General features: G+C 43.3%; 2 protein-coding genes across 2 annotated transcripts; one reads left to right on the top strand and one right to left on the bottom strand.

The window, feature by feature from the left end:
- Window positions 1–606: 606 nt before the first annotated feature.
- On the bottom strand, window positions 607–4,792 carry LOC123429011 (WEB family protein At1g75720-like). Its single transcript, XM_045113080.1, has 2 exons — window positions 4,254–4,792; window positions 607–1,566 (listed from the first exon to the last, which is right to left on the bottom strand). The coding sequence occupies exons 1-2, from the start codon at window positions 4,416–4,418 to the stop codon at window positions 790–792; spliced, it is 942 nt and encodes a 313-aa protein (XP_044969015.1). The 5' UTR covers window positions 4,419–4,792; the 3' UTR covers window positions 607–789.
- A 4,701-nt stretch (window positions 4,793–9,493) lies between these two features.
- On the top strand, window positions 9,494–12,685 carry LOC123431466 (hexokinase-4, chloroplastic). Its single transcript, XM_045115262.1, has 9 exons — window positions 9,494–9,798; window positions 10,011–10,161; window positions 10,310–10,492; window positions 10,692–10,766; window positions 11,038–11,193; window positions 11,431–11,526; window positions 11,592–11,722; window positions 11,818–11,899; window positions 11,993–12,685. The coding sequence occupies exons 1-9, from the start codon at window positions 9,524–9,526 to the stop codon at window positions 12,341–12,343; spliced, it is 1,500 nt and encodes a 499-aa protein (XP_044971197.1). The 5' UTR covers window positions 9,494–9,523; the 3' UTR covers window positions 12,344–12,685.
- The last annotated feature ends 2,780 nt before the right edge of the window (window positions 12,686–15,465 follow it).

The following is a 15,465-nucleotide window of genomic DNA, read 5'->3' as shown; positions in this document are numbered from 1 at the left end:
ATATTTTTAAACAACACAAATAACACAGAATTTTAGCCAAGCGTGTTAGTTGAGCCAGCACATCTATATGATTTAACATCTATCGTTAGGGTTTGAGTGAAAAATGGGAGCTTGCGTTGTTCTCCATGTGCACACTTGAGGAAATTGATCGCTAGGTGACACACCTGCAATAGTCATTATTATGTATTTAGTTTCGCACCAACAAACCTCGGTAGAATGAGATACGTCGATTTGGTTCCAAAAAAGGAACTCGCTGAAATCTTCTTTTGCTAAATAAAATCCGGGTGCAAGGAATTATGGAAATGCCGATGATTTGCTTCTGCGAATGAAAATAACAATGATTTTCTTAGTTGGCATACCATTGAAATTTGATTAAATATAATAATTGCTCCGTCCGTAAAAAAATATAAAAGCGTTTAGATCACTAACGTTCTTATATTTTTTACTGAGAGGGAGTAGATTATAGGCAGGGGCGGAGCTACCTCCCGGCGAGGACAACTGCCCGTGCTGCTCCAACATTCTCCACTAAGTAGTACATAGAACTCTTGATTAGTACCACTAATTACAGGGGCAAATGCTAGAGAACGACACTCTATATAGGGTAAATAAAAAGAAGTGCAATTTATACATACTGCTCACAGCAAATTCTTGTCTTTTTTTCCTGTACCAAGGAACAAAAATATACATGTGTTGCAAATATATATAAACGTTTATTGATCCATCACTATCACTCGTACACGTATAGTCTAGTGTCACGACTCACGACGCATTCTCAACGGACGGCATCGATCAGAACGACGGGCGAGGCTTGACCGCCGACGAGCCGTCGACGGCGTGGTGGCTGCCGGCGGCGGCCGCAGCGGAGCTCTTCTTCTTCCTCATGAACAGCGCGCCCACCAGCGGGATCAGCGGCTTCTTCTTCTTCTTCCTCCCCTCCTCCTCCTCCGCCGCGGCCGCCATCGCCTTCTTCACCGCCTCCTGCCCGTACCCGGCCGACACCTGCCGCTGGAACCGCGCCTCGCGGTACTGCGGCCGCCCAACCGCCGGCACGTAATGCGGCTCATGATGGCGATGCAGCTCCAGCACGACGTCCCGCGGCGGCGAGGGCGCGCGGTCGTACGCGGCCGCCGGCGGGTCGGCGAAGGTGACGTACCGCTTCTTCTGGAACTCCGCGGCGGCCGCGGCCCGGTTCGCTGCCATGGCTTCGTGGCCGCTGGCCGCCGGGCTCTGGTGGTGGCGCTGCTGCTGCGGCTCGTCGGTCTCCATGAACTTGAGGTCCTCCACCTCGATGACCTTGGCGCGGGCGTCCTCGTCGCGCGCCTTGAGCTTCTGGAGCTCCCTCATGGCGCTGCTCAGCTCCTGCTGGAGCGACTGGATGCAGCCCGCCATCCTGTGCTTCTCCTCCCGCTCCTTCTGCAGCTCGTGCTTTGCGTCGTCCAGCTCCCACGTCGCCGGTGCAGCCACGTGACGCGGCGGCGGTGGCGGCGCCACCATGGCGACCGCGGGGGCAATGGTGACGGCTTGGTGGTGAACAACGGGTCTTGGCGCTGCCGTCACTCCATGCAGCTGCGTGATTGATGGGGGAGGCAAACACGGATAGAGTCAAGGCAAGGCAGAAAATAAGAAATAAATTGCACAGTTTTGTGGTAAAATAGTGAACATCATGCGTATTACTAGGCATTCTAAAAAGAGTACAAATTATATTAAAGCTAAAAGAAACTTTAAAACAATTGATTTTCTGATATATTGATGATTGAACAATTGAATTACGTAGTCCCTCTATAAAGAAATATAAATGCATTTATAACACGAAAGTAATGACCTACTAAATGCTTTTATATGTTTTTTATCGAGGGAGTAACTTTTTAAATCATGTGTTAAACCTGTTTTGTGGAAGAAGTGTTAAACCACAAGGACATGTCCGATTAAAGTACTTTTACATATCATCAAGCAACCGAATAATTGCCACGATATATATCCTCTCAATTTTAGGCATTAAATAAATAATTTCATATAAAGTACCAAATTGACACATTGTCAATTTTCCTTTTGGTGGGAGTTGTTTGGCAGGACAACTTATTTCCCTAGTTAGAAGCAACTCTCCGGTTTCCGCAAAAAAAGAAGAAAAGAAGCAACTCTCCGGACATCTGCATTTGGGATGACAACAATGGTGTCTGCTTCTAGAGCACGACCTAGCTATATACGTACATGCTCACAAATCATTACTAAATATGCAAATATAATCTTCAAGTATGAGACCTAATTATTTCAAATATGCACATACATATAAATGGTCACAAAGATTTGTGCCGTTACATGATATGTATTTTCAAAGCAGAAAGTAGGCGGGAAGACAGGCATGGGATAACTTTGGCGTTATTTCTGGCCGAAAGCCCCTAGAAATTCTTACTTAAAATTGCAAAAAAAAAAAGGCATGGATGTAGTAACTGGGCCTAGCTATAGCTGCAAGTCTGGCACAGCTCTGCTCCGTAGTCAGAGTTTCAATTGTACTCCCTCCGTTCCTAAATATGTATAAGTCTTTTCAGACATTTTACGATGGTCTACATAGGGAGCCAAATGAAAGAATCTACAATCTTAAATATGTCTATGTATATTCGTATGTTGTCTGTAGTGTAATCTTTAAAAAAACTTATTTTTAGGAAGAGAAGGAGTAGTTGACTAAACGTCTACATCTATCCATGTTTGAAACGTCAGCATTTTATTTAGGTAAACAGTTGTATGACTTTGAGAATATAATGGCTTGTTGGTTTCACAATCATACAAGGGACATTTATCATCCGACATATGGACATATGTTTAATAGGACAGTGTTAATATCTTTTTTTTTTTGAAAAGTAGGACAGTGTTAATATCTGCATTCCTTTCTCTGTCAGCTTGATCATCACATTACCAATCAACGCCATCATCAAACGAAGGTTCGGAGTACACCTTTTGTAGCTGCCTTAATTCAGGTGGAAGGAACATATCTTAAAGTCTTGACGCATACACTTTCCAATCTGATCCCATCAATCTAGCTAGCTTTACCCTACTTTAGTTAACTACTAGTGTAATCAAAAGAGACTGAAAATATTGTGGAAGTACAGGGTTCTAGAATCTTTTATAGTGTCTGTGTTAGTAGGTAGGTAGGAGAGAGACAGCATGCATATGCATGTTTCCAAGAAGAAACATTTCATACACATGCATGCACATCGCTGGCAAAGGAAGAGGCTGCTTTTGTGACACATATTTTTCGTGGGTTGGAAGAAAGGAATACCTGGCTAGCTACAACACTTTATCTTACAGTAATATTAACTGACTGATTTTCCGGCTGGCTCAAAACATTGAGGGGGGGAGGGATAGTAAGGCAAACATATATGGAGAACGGATTTTATGCCCTGGGGACTGGGGAGCACAAGTTCCTGATATTTCATAAAATTCAAAAACTGAGTTTACAATTTTTTAAAAATCAAGAGACGGGCGTGTAGATAATAAAGTGAGCCATGCCGAGGCGTGAGCAAGTTTTTGAGGAATAGATTCATCGATTTTACCCTCTACGTGAAACAAAATGAGGAGCTAGAAGAACAGGATTTCCATGTTTTGGAAAAGAAATGCATGTGTCGTTTGTTATTTTGCGCCCAGATGAATTATGATTTTCATGAAACTTGAAAGCTGGAAAGACCTTGGGTCATTTGCACATGAAAGGGTTTTTGTATCTTTTGGATGAGTGGATTATTTTCTTGAAATGTGAGCAAATGGAGAGTCACTATCTATTCAATATATAACTACAAGTGACACAAATGTGTAGCTTGTGCCACAAAGCATTTTTCTAATTTTGCGTTTCACTCTCCAATAGCTTGCCCCCAAAGTTATATTACCGATCACTAGTTTTCCTTCCTTGCTAGCAAAGCTGGATTCAATCTGGCTGATGCAACCAATAATAACACATAAACCGATCAAGCAAAATAATAACACATAAACCGTTCAAGCAAAATTATATTTTTCTTTTTTTTTCCTTTTTTTATTTGGATTTGATGTGCTGTTCGTCACAACAATTACCATGTGATCGATGGTCGGTGCTTTATAATATAAAGTGGGACACCCTATTTCGTGATAAACTGTTCAAGCAAGTCAGTAATGAACGATACATGAATCAACATGGGCTAATTAAGTAGCACTAGCCAAGTATTAAGACGGTTCATTGGTTGCATGCATGTATGATCAACAAGGTAGGCATACGTACGTAGGTAACCTACCAGCTGATTGGCGGCGTTGGCATCGCGGGGGGCGTGAAACAGGAGCTCCCCGGCGAGCACCCTCTCGCCGAAGAGCGCGACAGCCTCCTTCACCGACTTGAACGGCGCCCTCGTGTCGATCTCCGCCCGCCCCACCATCACCACTCCGCCGCCGCCGCGGTCCATCGACGACGATCGATCACTGCCTCTGCTCGACCAATCTATATATCTCTGAGCAAACGCCGATCGATCAGCTCAGGGATGCACACCAGAGAATATATGTAAGTTGTTGGATGTGGGTGCAAGCTGCAACTGCAACTAATCCTACTTAATAAGATGAGACAAAACGGCAGCAAGATGGAAGGATATGGGTGTCGCGGTCGATGGGAGTGGGGATGTGGTTAGAGCAGCTCCGCTAGCTAGGGAAGAGGTTACGACGTTGTTGTTGTATGCTAGCAAAGCTTGTGCTTGTGCTTGTGCTTGCCAGTAGGGTACCATACGATGGAGATGGAGATGGTAATGTAGGGTTTGCATGCTGCTGCGTGCATGTGGTGGTGGAGTGGAGTGGGGAGTGGAGGTGGGTTCGTTGCTTCGCGTCCACTTCACTGTAATATTCTTCAACGTCCTCCATCCCTCCCTAATCGTTGCGCTTAATTTGGTGAACGGTCCTGATCAGTCACGCCCACCCATCTCCGCAATACATGGACATGCGTCTATAGCTGGCTGCATAATTGTTCTTACACCACAGTAACAGCAACCGAAAGGGACATGCATATACGCATGCTACATTAGTAATATGTAGTACTCCCTCTCTTCCTAAATATATCTCTTTTAAGAGATTCGATTACGGACTACATACATAACAAAATCAATAAGCCTACACTTTAAATTATGTCGATATATATTTGTACGTAGTATTTAGTTGAGTCTTTAGAGAAACTTACATTTAGGAACATAGGTAGTATAAGCTAATATCTAAAACGTCTTACATTAGTTTACGGAGGGAGTATCTCACAAGGGAACCAGCATCGATCTGCTTGGGTGTTTGGAGGGTGGATATCCTCCAATCTCTCAAAACAGACTTCCGTCTCGCTTTCTATATAAAACAATACCATTATGGAATACACGGCCAAACAATACAATATGATGGGGAAGCCCCTTAAATACATGGCCAAGAGGGTGATGCCGCGACGCCTCTTGCTATAATGCCTTAGGGGGGTGCTAAATGGCTTTGAATTTAACGTTATAGCATGAATTAGTGGGCTTTTAGCGTTAAGATTGCATAGTTTAAGCGGGAGTGCTCTCGAAAATCTATAGCGGGTTATTTGAAACTTACATATGCCATCTTGTGAGCAGTGGTGGAGCTTCATGGGGTCAACCTGGGCCATGCCCCCCCCCCCTAGCTCATATATTTTTAGTATATACCTTAGTATTAGGTCTATTTATACACTATAAATCATCCAAAAGGAATTATGTTTGCCCCCCGCCCCCCCCCATGATTTTGGATCAAACTCCGCCACTGCTTGCGAGGTATATGATTTTTAAAGAGGACGTTTTTGTTTTGTTTGTGAAAAGGCCAAATGTCATGTATTAGAGCCAACCAACCCATACAGCCATACAAGACTATCCTTGATTTTTGTTATAAATTATGCATATATCCTTGGGGAAAATAGAGGTCATCTTCCTCCCGTACTCGTCGATGGCGTATATTGAGAAGTTCGATGTCCTCTTTGGACCACCGCATCTCCGTTGGAGCCAGGGAAACATTGTTGATGTAGGGGTCAAGAAGTCGTTGATCGGGGCCAAAAGACATTGCCTACAATGGCCTAAGAAACATATGACTGTCAGTAAAGGAAGGTGCCGGAGAGGTCTGAATGACCACCCAAATCTCGCCAGACATAATCAGAAGAGCTAACCTGACCAGCTCATCAAGAAAGCCGAAGTTGTCTAAACTTTGTTGGTCAGAGAAGGAGTCGAGGGGACAATACAGGAAGAGTCGTTGTCGACTCGACCAAACGACGCCTTCAAAGACGACCTACCCAAAACACAAGGACACAACCAGTTTCGTCGCTCCAGAAGAACTATGGCAAGACGACCATCCCCCAAAAGCCGGTGGAACATGGTTTTCCTGTTGTCGCGAGAGAGATGAAGGGTATGAGGACGTTTGTATAAAGAAAATGTTGTGGCTAAGCTCGGGCAGTGATCGAGACTTTGGAAAGTTTCGGTTAATCGGACATCCAGTAACATATATGACATCAAATTGGTATATTATGAAATGCATTTCAAAACAGATCTATTGATACTAATTTAGTGTCATAAATGATGCTATTTTCCCTTTAAAATTGGTCAAAGTTTTAAAACTTTGACTTAGGATAAAAGTTAGAGCACACTTATTTGTGAATGGAGGGAATACCAGACAATTTTCCCGCAAAAAACTATTTTTCTGAGAATTTATCGGTATCAGTGACCCAAGCATTTATACGGCTTCTAAATTAGTCTTTGTGTGTGTGTAAGCGTGTGTTATATACATGTACACGGCGTATGTTGGATGTGACAATGGGAGCGACAATGACGGCGCACCCCACTTGACCCTTGGTCGGTCGTTGTATATAGCTTAGGCGTGTAGATAGATCAGGTTCGAAGTGGCCACGCATAGGTGCATGGGGTCGACGTGCCTGCAAGCTGCACCTTCCAGATATATATTACACTCCATGAATGGAGTAGAGTAGCTCACAAGGTCCACTACGACCGCAACTAACTTGAAAATTTGGGAACATGCATGCATCTTGACAGTTGCTCAAATACAATATACTTCCTACGTCTCAAAATAAGTATCTCAAATTTATATTAACATTGGTAAAAGATTATATTAAAATTGAAACATTTATTTTAAGATAAAGGAAGTAGTATATATATATATATATGTTCATGCATGTCCCTATCACGATGGCGAATGAAACTGTGTCCGGTCTTGATCTTTACCAGCTTCCAAGCAAGCAAGATTCTTAAGAAAAAGGGAAAAGTTTCTGAACTATAGTACTAGTATGGACTGGAATTTTCTATCATTGTCGTCTAGACGGACAATGCTTGCTTCCAAAGCAACAAGATTAGCCTCTTTGTAGCCCAATTACTAGTCCCCATATTTTTGGTATTTTGTTGTTGTTTAGGAAGGTGGGTCACAACCCGGCTGAAGACTAGCTAGGGCCCATCTGCTCCTGGGCTGGGTTGTTAACAATACACTCGCTAGAGAAGCTTCTCTCCGGCCCAATGGATCAGGATGAAATCTTTAAAAAAAATTATATGTTCTTCGTGAGCGCCTAGTGACAAACACACTTTTATATGAATAAAGTTACTCTCGTCTTTTTTTCATGCGCCATGGAACTAGAGAGATTTGTATATTTGCAGATCCGATGAGTTTTTGTTATTGTGTTGAACTATTTCGGTTGGTTTTATTAATTGTAGAGTTTAAATCTTTCCCTGACACCATGATGAGGATCTTATAGTTTGATGACCTACGTTCTAGGTGACCGTTCTCAGCCAAAGTATTTTCATAACTCAAGGATTTCCTTCTTTTCAAATGAACGACTTAAAGAGCTTTTAGAAAATCTTAATTGGTTATCCAGTTCGTGTAGGTGAAAGAGTGGCAATATCGTTGCTTCGGTCTAATTGCAGCATTTTTACGAAAGCCTTGAGATAAAAAAAAATTCTTGTAAAGATTGATAATTTGAAGAAGATGAGATTTCGTTATAATTCTTGGTTATATGAGTTGCTTTGTATTTTCTTGGATGGTTCCAAAGCTGTGTAGTGTAACAGTTATGATTATTACCCGCAAAAAAAAAGAATAAAGTTACATGTATTTTAATAAATACTGCTACTGCCATAATAATAATTTGTATTATTAGTATAATTAAAAAAGTAACAACAATGAATAATTTTTTACAATAAGAAAAACCTGTCTACTGACACCGAACTCAGGGAACACGTCGTTGCAAAGAGAACAGGAAGGCCAAGTTGTCGTTCATCTCGTGCACAATCACATGCCCACATGGGATGAGGTCCACACCTTTTACAGTTGCTCGATGCTTTCCATGAGACCAAATTAGACCTTTCGGCTACATATTATGATAACCCTTAAAAAACTACTCCCTCCGTTTTAAAATATATGTGTATAAAGTTGAGACAGTTATTTTGGAACGAATGGAGTATATATTATGATAAAAGGGCATAATAGTAGCAAACGTGTAAATTGCTATGTTCAGAAAATGGGAATCTTTTTAAGATCAACATTAACCACCACCACTACTAACTTTAACGTTGAAATTTGGTTTCTGTCTGACAATTCGACAAACACAGGTGTACTTACACAGACGACTAGTCAACACAATGATTTAGAAATAAAAAGGAAGAACGGAGACAATCAAAAAGTAAAATAGAAAATACTTTTGGTCATAATGCATTGCTCTTCGTGATATCCGGGTCGCTTTGGATATCAACTAATTAATGCTTTCATGGTAATAACAATAATAATAAATATTATATAATGATAATAATAACAACAACAGTAATAATAATAACATGATCATGAACATCATCATCATCAATAATAATAATAACGTCATCATCATCAAACACAATTAGACATATTTAAATTTAAGTACTTTAGACTTGTCAAGCAGTATATATTTGGTCTATGTCCTACGCACAGAAAGTGGTTTCACACATGTGGCATACCAGTAAACACACAAAAATCTAAAATAATTAAAATGTGAATAAAATATACAATAGGAAAAGCATGAAAATGTATTTAGGAAAAAATATGTTAAGAAATTCAACGAAGAGCTCAATCTTCTATATGAAGCTAAAAGTTAATTATCATTTTTACAAATGTCGCCATATATACTCGATGTTTCTAAAATATCATATGTTTTATCTATCTTTCATCTTATAATTATATAAAACTCCTTCGTTTAGATACCTTCGTTTAAGCGTCAACTAATTTCGGATGGAGAAAGTAGTATGAATGAACTGCAAGATGCCATATGGTGCCCCCGCAAGAAAAAAAATAGTTGCCATATGGTGACGCGGCAAAACTGTAAAAATAGCTGACGTGCCCATAAAAAATGATTTTACTTGTTCGATGACAAATAGGAGCGGAGCGCGCAAAGAAGCAATTTTTATCTCTGCTTAAAAAAAGAAGAAGAACAAGAGAGCTTTTTTCCTGCCACCTTCCTCGATTCCATCCCATCATTCGCCGCATAGATCACTCCCAGCATTCCCCCGCCAGCCTCGACATGTCCGCCGCCGTCGGGTCGCCGCTCCGGCCCGCCCCCGCCGCGCATCACCGCCGGACGGGGCGCGCCGGCGCCGTCACGCTCCGGTGCTCCAAGGTGGCCGCGGCCTTGGCCGCGCCCGTCCTGGACGACCTGAGGCTGCAGTGCGCGACGCCGCTCCCCCTGCTGCGGCACGTGGCGGCCGCCATGGCCGCCGGCATGCGCGTTGGACTCGCCGCCGACGGCGCCGGCGAGCTCAAGATGATCCCCAGTTACGTCTACTCGCTCCCCACTGGGTAACTGACCTACCAACCACCTCATTTGAGTTCCTCCCTAGTGATTCAGACATTCAGTGACCGTGGTTGACACGGTAAATAGACCAGCTCGTCGGCCAATTCAGTTCGTCACTTGATTTTCTGTAGATTGGATCAGTGAGCTAGATTTGATCTGCTTATGAATGTCAGTTCGCTCCATAATTTAATTTCGGAACCTCAATGTTGTACTGAAGGAGTGAAACAGGGCTGTTCTATGCTCTGGATCTGGGAGGTACCAACTTCAGAGTGCTGAGGGTGCAGCTGGGTGGAAAAGATAGGCGCGTCGTCGACACCGAGTCCGAGCAAGTGTCCATCCCAAAAGAAATCATGCATGGTACAACCGAGGTAGCCGGTTCGTCGAATTGTTTTCTTATAATATGCAGTATAAGCTAACTGGCTCTGTTTTTAGATAAAAGATTAGCATATACGTACTTCGTTGCATATGGGGAGAGCATGTCTGACATTTGACGCTGCGATTGTTGCGGTTGAACAGGAGCTGTTTGATTTTATCGCGGCGCGCCTATCGAATTTTGTAGCCAAGGAGGGTGGTAATTTTCATCTTCAGGAAGGCCGAAAAAGGGAGATAGGCTTTACATTCTCCTTCCCGGTGAAGCAAACTTCTATTGATTCTGGCATTCTGATCAAGTGGACCAAGGGTTTTTCTGTATCTGGGACTGTAAGATTTTCTTTTACTGGATACAATTTTCTCATTTTTCGTGTCTTGTACTTAGTTCTTTCTGATACCAAGATTTTCAAGACCAAAAATTCCCTGCTCGAACCAATAATACTTAGTTATGGATTACAGGATTAGCATGTTAGTTTGTTTTGTCAGTTGAATTCATGCTAACAATAAAGCAATGTGTTTGTCTTCACAGGCTGGGAAGGATGTGGTTGCCTGTCTAAATGCCGCCATGGAGAGACAGGGGCTTGACATGAGTGTATCTGCTCTGGTAAGCAACCATCAAAACTCGTATTGTTATTATTAGATAAGGGGAAAAAGCTTCATTGACTTCCGGATTCTGTATCGGAAAATGCACATAGCCACAACAAACTTCATGGTTGGCAAAGCAAATGGGATACCCAATTACCCACAGTTGATACTGAACTCTGTTTTTTTGCCTCTGCTCTGCTTTGTTACGGGCTGAAATGCGTCTGAAATGACATCATTTCACATCCCAAGGTATATGATATGGTTTGAATTAATTGAATCACACTTAACAGGTAAATGATACCGTTGGAGCCTTAGCTGGAGCGCACTATTGGGACGAGGATGTGATGGTTGCGGTGATTTTGGGCACCGGCACAAATGCTTGCTACATTGAGCGAACAGAGTCTATCCCAAAGCTCCAACACCTCGGGCTTGGAACAGGAAACACGGTATGCTGCAACAAGATCACATATTTTATTTACTTCTTTCTGAACTGAAATTGGATGCATGACATTCCAATGTTGCTTTGCCAATAAAAATGGGAGGGTCAGTGGAGCAGAATGAAGTCTATCTTTTTTTGGAAAAGGAGGCAGCAATCGATCCACATAGCCATAAATTTTTAGTAAAATGTGTCAGCACAGAATATATGCCAGCACACTGAGTTGGTTAAAGTTTATAAAATGCAGATTATCAACACTGAATGGGGAGCTTTTTCAGATGGTCTTCCACTAACTGAATTTGACAGGGACATGGATGCCGAGAGCATAAATCCTGGTGAACAGGTAAAGCATGTTTTGCTCGCTTATCTCTTCATATGCTTATTTTGATGGCATTTCAATGCCTGCAGATATTCGAGAAGACGATTTCCGGGATGTACCTTGGAGAAATTGTTCGGAGGGTGCTGGCCAAGATGGCTCAAGAGTCTGATCTGTTTGGTCACTCATTCTCTGATAAACTAGCCGAGCCATTTGTTCTAAGGCAAGTCCTTCATGTTCCAGCTCCCAGAATCCAAATTATCCTCTTCTTTTCAAATTGTCTAGCCAGTCTAAGCTGAACCGCTATCATAACTACAGAACTCCGCATTTGTGCGCTATGCAACAAGATAACTCCGATCATCTTGGAGAAGTTGAATCAATTTTGCGCGACATCATCGGCGTAAGATTCTACACTTGTTTCAGGCGTACATGGGCATCTAGCCAGCTAACCAGTACCTGAAAAAGCAGTTTTCTCCCATAAACATGGTTGCAGGTAAACCAATCTTCTCTGGCGGCACGGAGGTTCATTTTAGAAGTTTCTGATTGTGTCATCAAGAGAGGCGGGCGGTTGGCTGGTGCCGGCATTGCTGGCATTCTTCAGAAGATGGAGAATGATTCCAAGGGACTGATCTTAGGGAGAAGAACAGTGGTAGCGATGGACGGCGGACTTTACGAGAATTACCCTCAGTACAGATCGTACATGGTTGAGGCTATGGCGGAGCTGCTCGGTCCCCGGGACATGGAGCACATTGTCGTCGAGCACACCAAAGACGGCTCGGGCATCGGTGCGGCACTTTTGGCAGCCGCAAACTCAAAATATGCAGGAGCTCAGCTCTCGGCGTGACGTTCATTAGGAACTTGCGAAGCGAAGAGTTTGCTCTAGCCTGCTAGGAACCTCGGGTGGGTTCCGGAAATGTATTCACTTGCTCAGGAACATACTGCATCGATAGAACTGAGAGGTAGATAAACATGATCTTCTTCGGAGACTTTCAGCATCACTCCTCTCAGTCTCAGATGTCTGAGATTACTTTTTAGTATTGGACTACAGAATCTGGTATGTTTCAGGAATGTAAATTAATTGTTCAGAAAGTCCATAAGTCATGTCTTGTACATGGTCGTGTAACGTAAGATCTTCTCTTATTGTTGATACAAGCAGGAACACGATGTTTGCAGTGAGCTTCTCTTATTCTATGGCATAAGGATACAACCATACAGTGCAATATTGACATCATTGACATGTACTGAAAAGTGTGTAGGTATATATGTTAACTTGCATTGCCACATGAACATGCGAGATTTCTCTATCACTTGGACCGCATAGCTTTCCACGCGTGTGGGGTAGCTTCAAGTTTCAGGGCATAGCTTTCCACGCGTGTGGAGTAGCTTCAAGTTTCAGGTCATACTTTCTGCTGACTGCAAGCCCAAATATCTCGGACATGTCAAGCGAAATCGGGCCAGCACCATCAGGAAGCTTTCAGTCGAAGTGATAGAGAATATTTGTCAATGTCATCTCCATGAGTGGCGAGCTAAACTGAATCCAGGGCATTGCCGTCGCCCAGCGCCGAAGGGAATGAATTCAAAGTATGTGCCGCCGTAATTTGTGCTGTCGTTTTCAAACCTATCGGGCCTAAACTCTTCAGGATTGGTCCAGTACGCAGAATCTCGAGAGATTGCGAAGACGTTAATCTTCAGCGAGCTACGGTTCCTGCTGGTCAGGGGCGCGGCTCTGCTGGTGCTGGAAGAGGTGGTCCTGGAGCTCATAACCGCGGTGGCGGAGGTGGATTCCATGGACACAGAGGTTATGCAAATCATTGGAACGAGTTTGCCGGTGGTCCAGGTGGTGGTCGGTCGAATTGGAACGCCGGAGGAAGTCCTGGGGGAGGAGCCAATCAATGGCATCGTCCCTTCCAGCCACCCGAAGGCAATTTTGTGGAAGGAGCTCGAGGTTCTAATTTCCGGCAAAGAGGCGGGGGTGGAGTACGCAACTATGGTCGGAACAATTCGGGGCCGATATGGAAGGAAGTCACCCAAGCGGACAGGGGGGAAGCCAATGTCACCCCGCCCACACAGCAAATAACGACGGAGGACAGGGAAGTAGCGCGAGCCAACAAGGCGGCTCGCAAAAAAGAAAAATTGACATGTTATAGGTGTGGGATACCCGGACACTTCGTTGTGGATTGTACCACGGATTTGTGTGATATCTGTCAAAAGCCTGGTCATATTGATACGGCATGCCCATTACTTTTAGCTCCTAAGCCTGTCATGAGCATCTATGGGGTTTGCCACAGCAAACTAATGTTTTTTGAGACACCAGGTTCCACTTCAGTTCTAACTCCACCTCGTCTAGAGAGCTCAAGAACGGATCTCGTCAAAGTTACGAATGGGGATTTGACTGCTGAGCAAGTTTCTCAACAGATGAGAAGGCTTGTTTCGGAGGCATACAATTGGGAACCAATAAGGGTGGAGCAAAATACCTACCAAGTTGAATTTCCTAGAAGAGAGGATCTTCAACGTCTACTCACTTTTGGGGTAAGTAAGGTTAGTGGCAGCAAGTGTTTACTTGAGTTTGAGGAATGCATAAAACCAGCACCGCAGGGTACTAGGTTGCAGAAGGTTTGGATCAGATTCGCAGGTATTCCAGAAATTCTGCTTAATGATTTCCTAATCGTATGGAGCCTTGGTTCGTTGATTGGGAAGACTGAGAAAGTAGATATGCCTTTTACACGCAAGAGGGGGATAGCCAGATTGCTTGTGATGGTGCTTGATGTTGACCAGATTCCTGATTTTTCTCCGTGGTCTTATGATGGTGTGCACTATGACCTTGAGGTGGAGGTCGAGAAGGTGCCACAAAATGAGCCAAATGATGATGATATCCTCATGGCCGATGGGGAGGATAGGGACAAGGATCATGAGGATGCGAATGATCAACATTCCGATCAGTCAAGGGATAACACTAATCCTCCTGCCTCATCTAATAAGGAGAAACCACTTATTGGGGGTGCATCTTCTACATCAAAATTACCCATGGAGACACTACGTTTTGGTTCGTTTGATGTCACGAGTACACCATATAATCTTGGCAGTGCGTTTGTACAAAAGGAGGCGGATGAGCAAGCCCCTTTTGTTCCAATTCAACGATCGGTCTCCACATCAAAGCTGGAATTATCCACGCATATGATTACTCAGGAGAATAGAAAAGCATCTTCTGCAGTACCACTGGCTAGGAGGGCTGAGCCACTGCATATGCTGGAGCAAGATAACACGCGGGAGGCGTGCTGTCAAACTTCTCCGACATCAACTACTGAGAGGGATGTGCCTTTGATCATGCGGGATAGTAAGCAGGAGGCGAGCCGGTCTCCTACTCCTGTCTCTTCCCATAGCTTTTCGAACAGTAAGCAGCAAGTGCTATATTCTAAGTACGATAACCTTGTTGAGGAAACAACTTCTGACCAGCACTTTGATTCTGTGGCAACAGGGAAGACCCACAATGAGATTACTAATGATGATGTGATCTCATTTGGTGGGATCCCGGATCCTACATCAGGTGATAGACGTTTCAGTCAACGTATTCAGGAGAAGCCTGATGCTGATGATATGTTGATGGGTCGTGCTATGCGAGCTGCAAAATTACGAGATGCTGAAACAACTTCAGGTTTGTCTATTGATCAGACTGCTTCTATTTTAAACTTATCCGACTCTGAAATCTTGAATAATGCTAGTGACATAGGAATTTCTATGGGTACATCTAGTAAAAATATAGCTAAGTCCATCAATGATATTCTTGATTTAGAAGTTGACAGAACCATAGAGTTTATCAAAAATCTAGCAGCGGTTAAACCTATGAATGATTCAGATATTAATGACTTAGGAGGTGCTGGACTTCAAACATTATGTCATAGCATTTTTCATATAGACGGGGAAGTAGACGATGTGGATGATATGGGTTTGGAGGGGTATATGGCCCCT

The sequence above is a fragment of the Hordeum vulgare genome, chromosome 2H (assembly GCF_904849725.1).
Source record: "Hordeum vulgare subsp. vulgare chromosome 2H, MorexV3_pseudomolecules_assembly, whole genome shotgun sequence".
NCBI classification, from domain to species: Eukaryota; Viridiplantae; Streptophyta; class Magnoliopsida; order Poales; family Poaceae; genus Hordeum; species Hordeum vulgare.
Note: the sequence above shows the minus strand (reverse complement) of the source record. Positions and strands in the feature narration are given on the sequence as shown.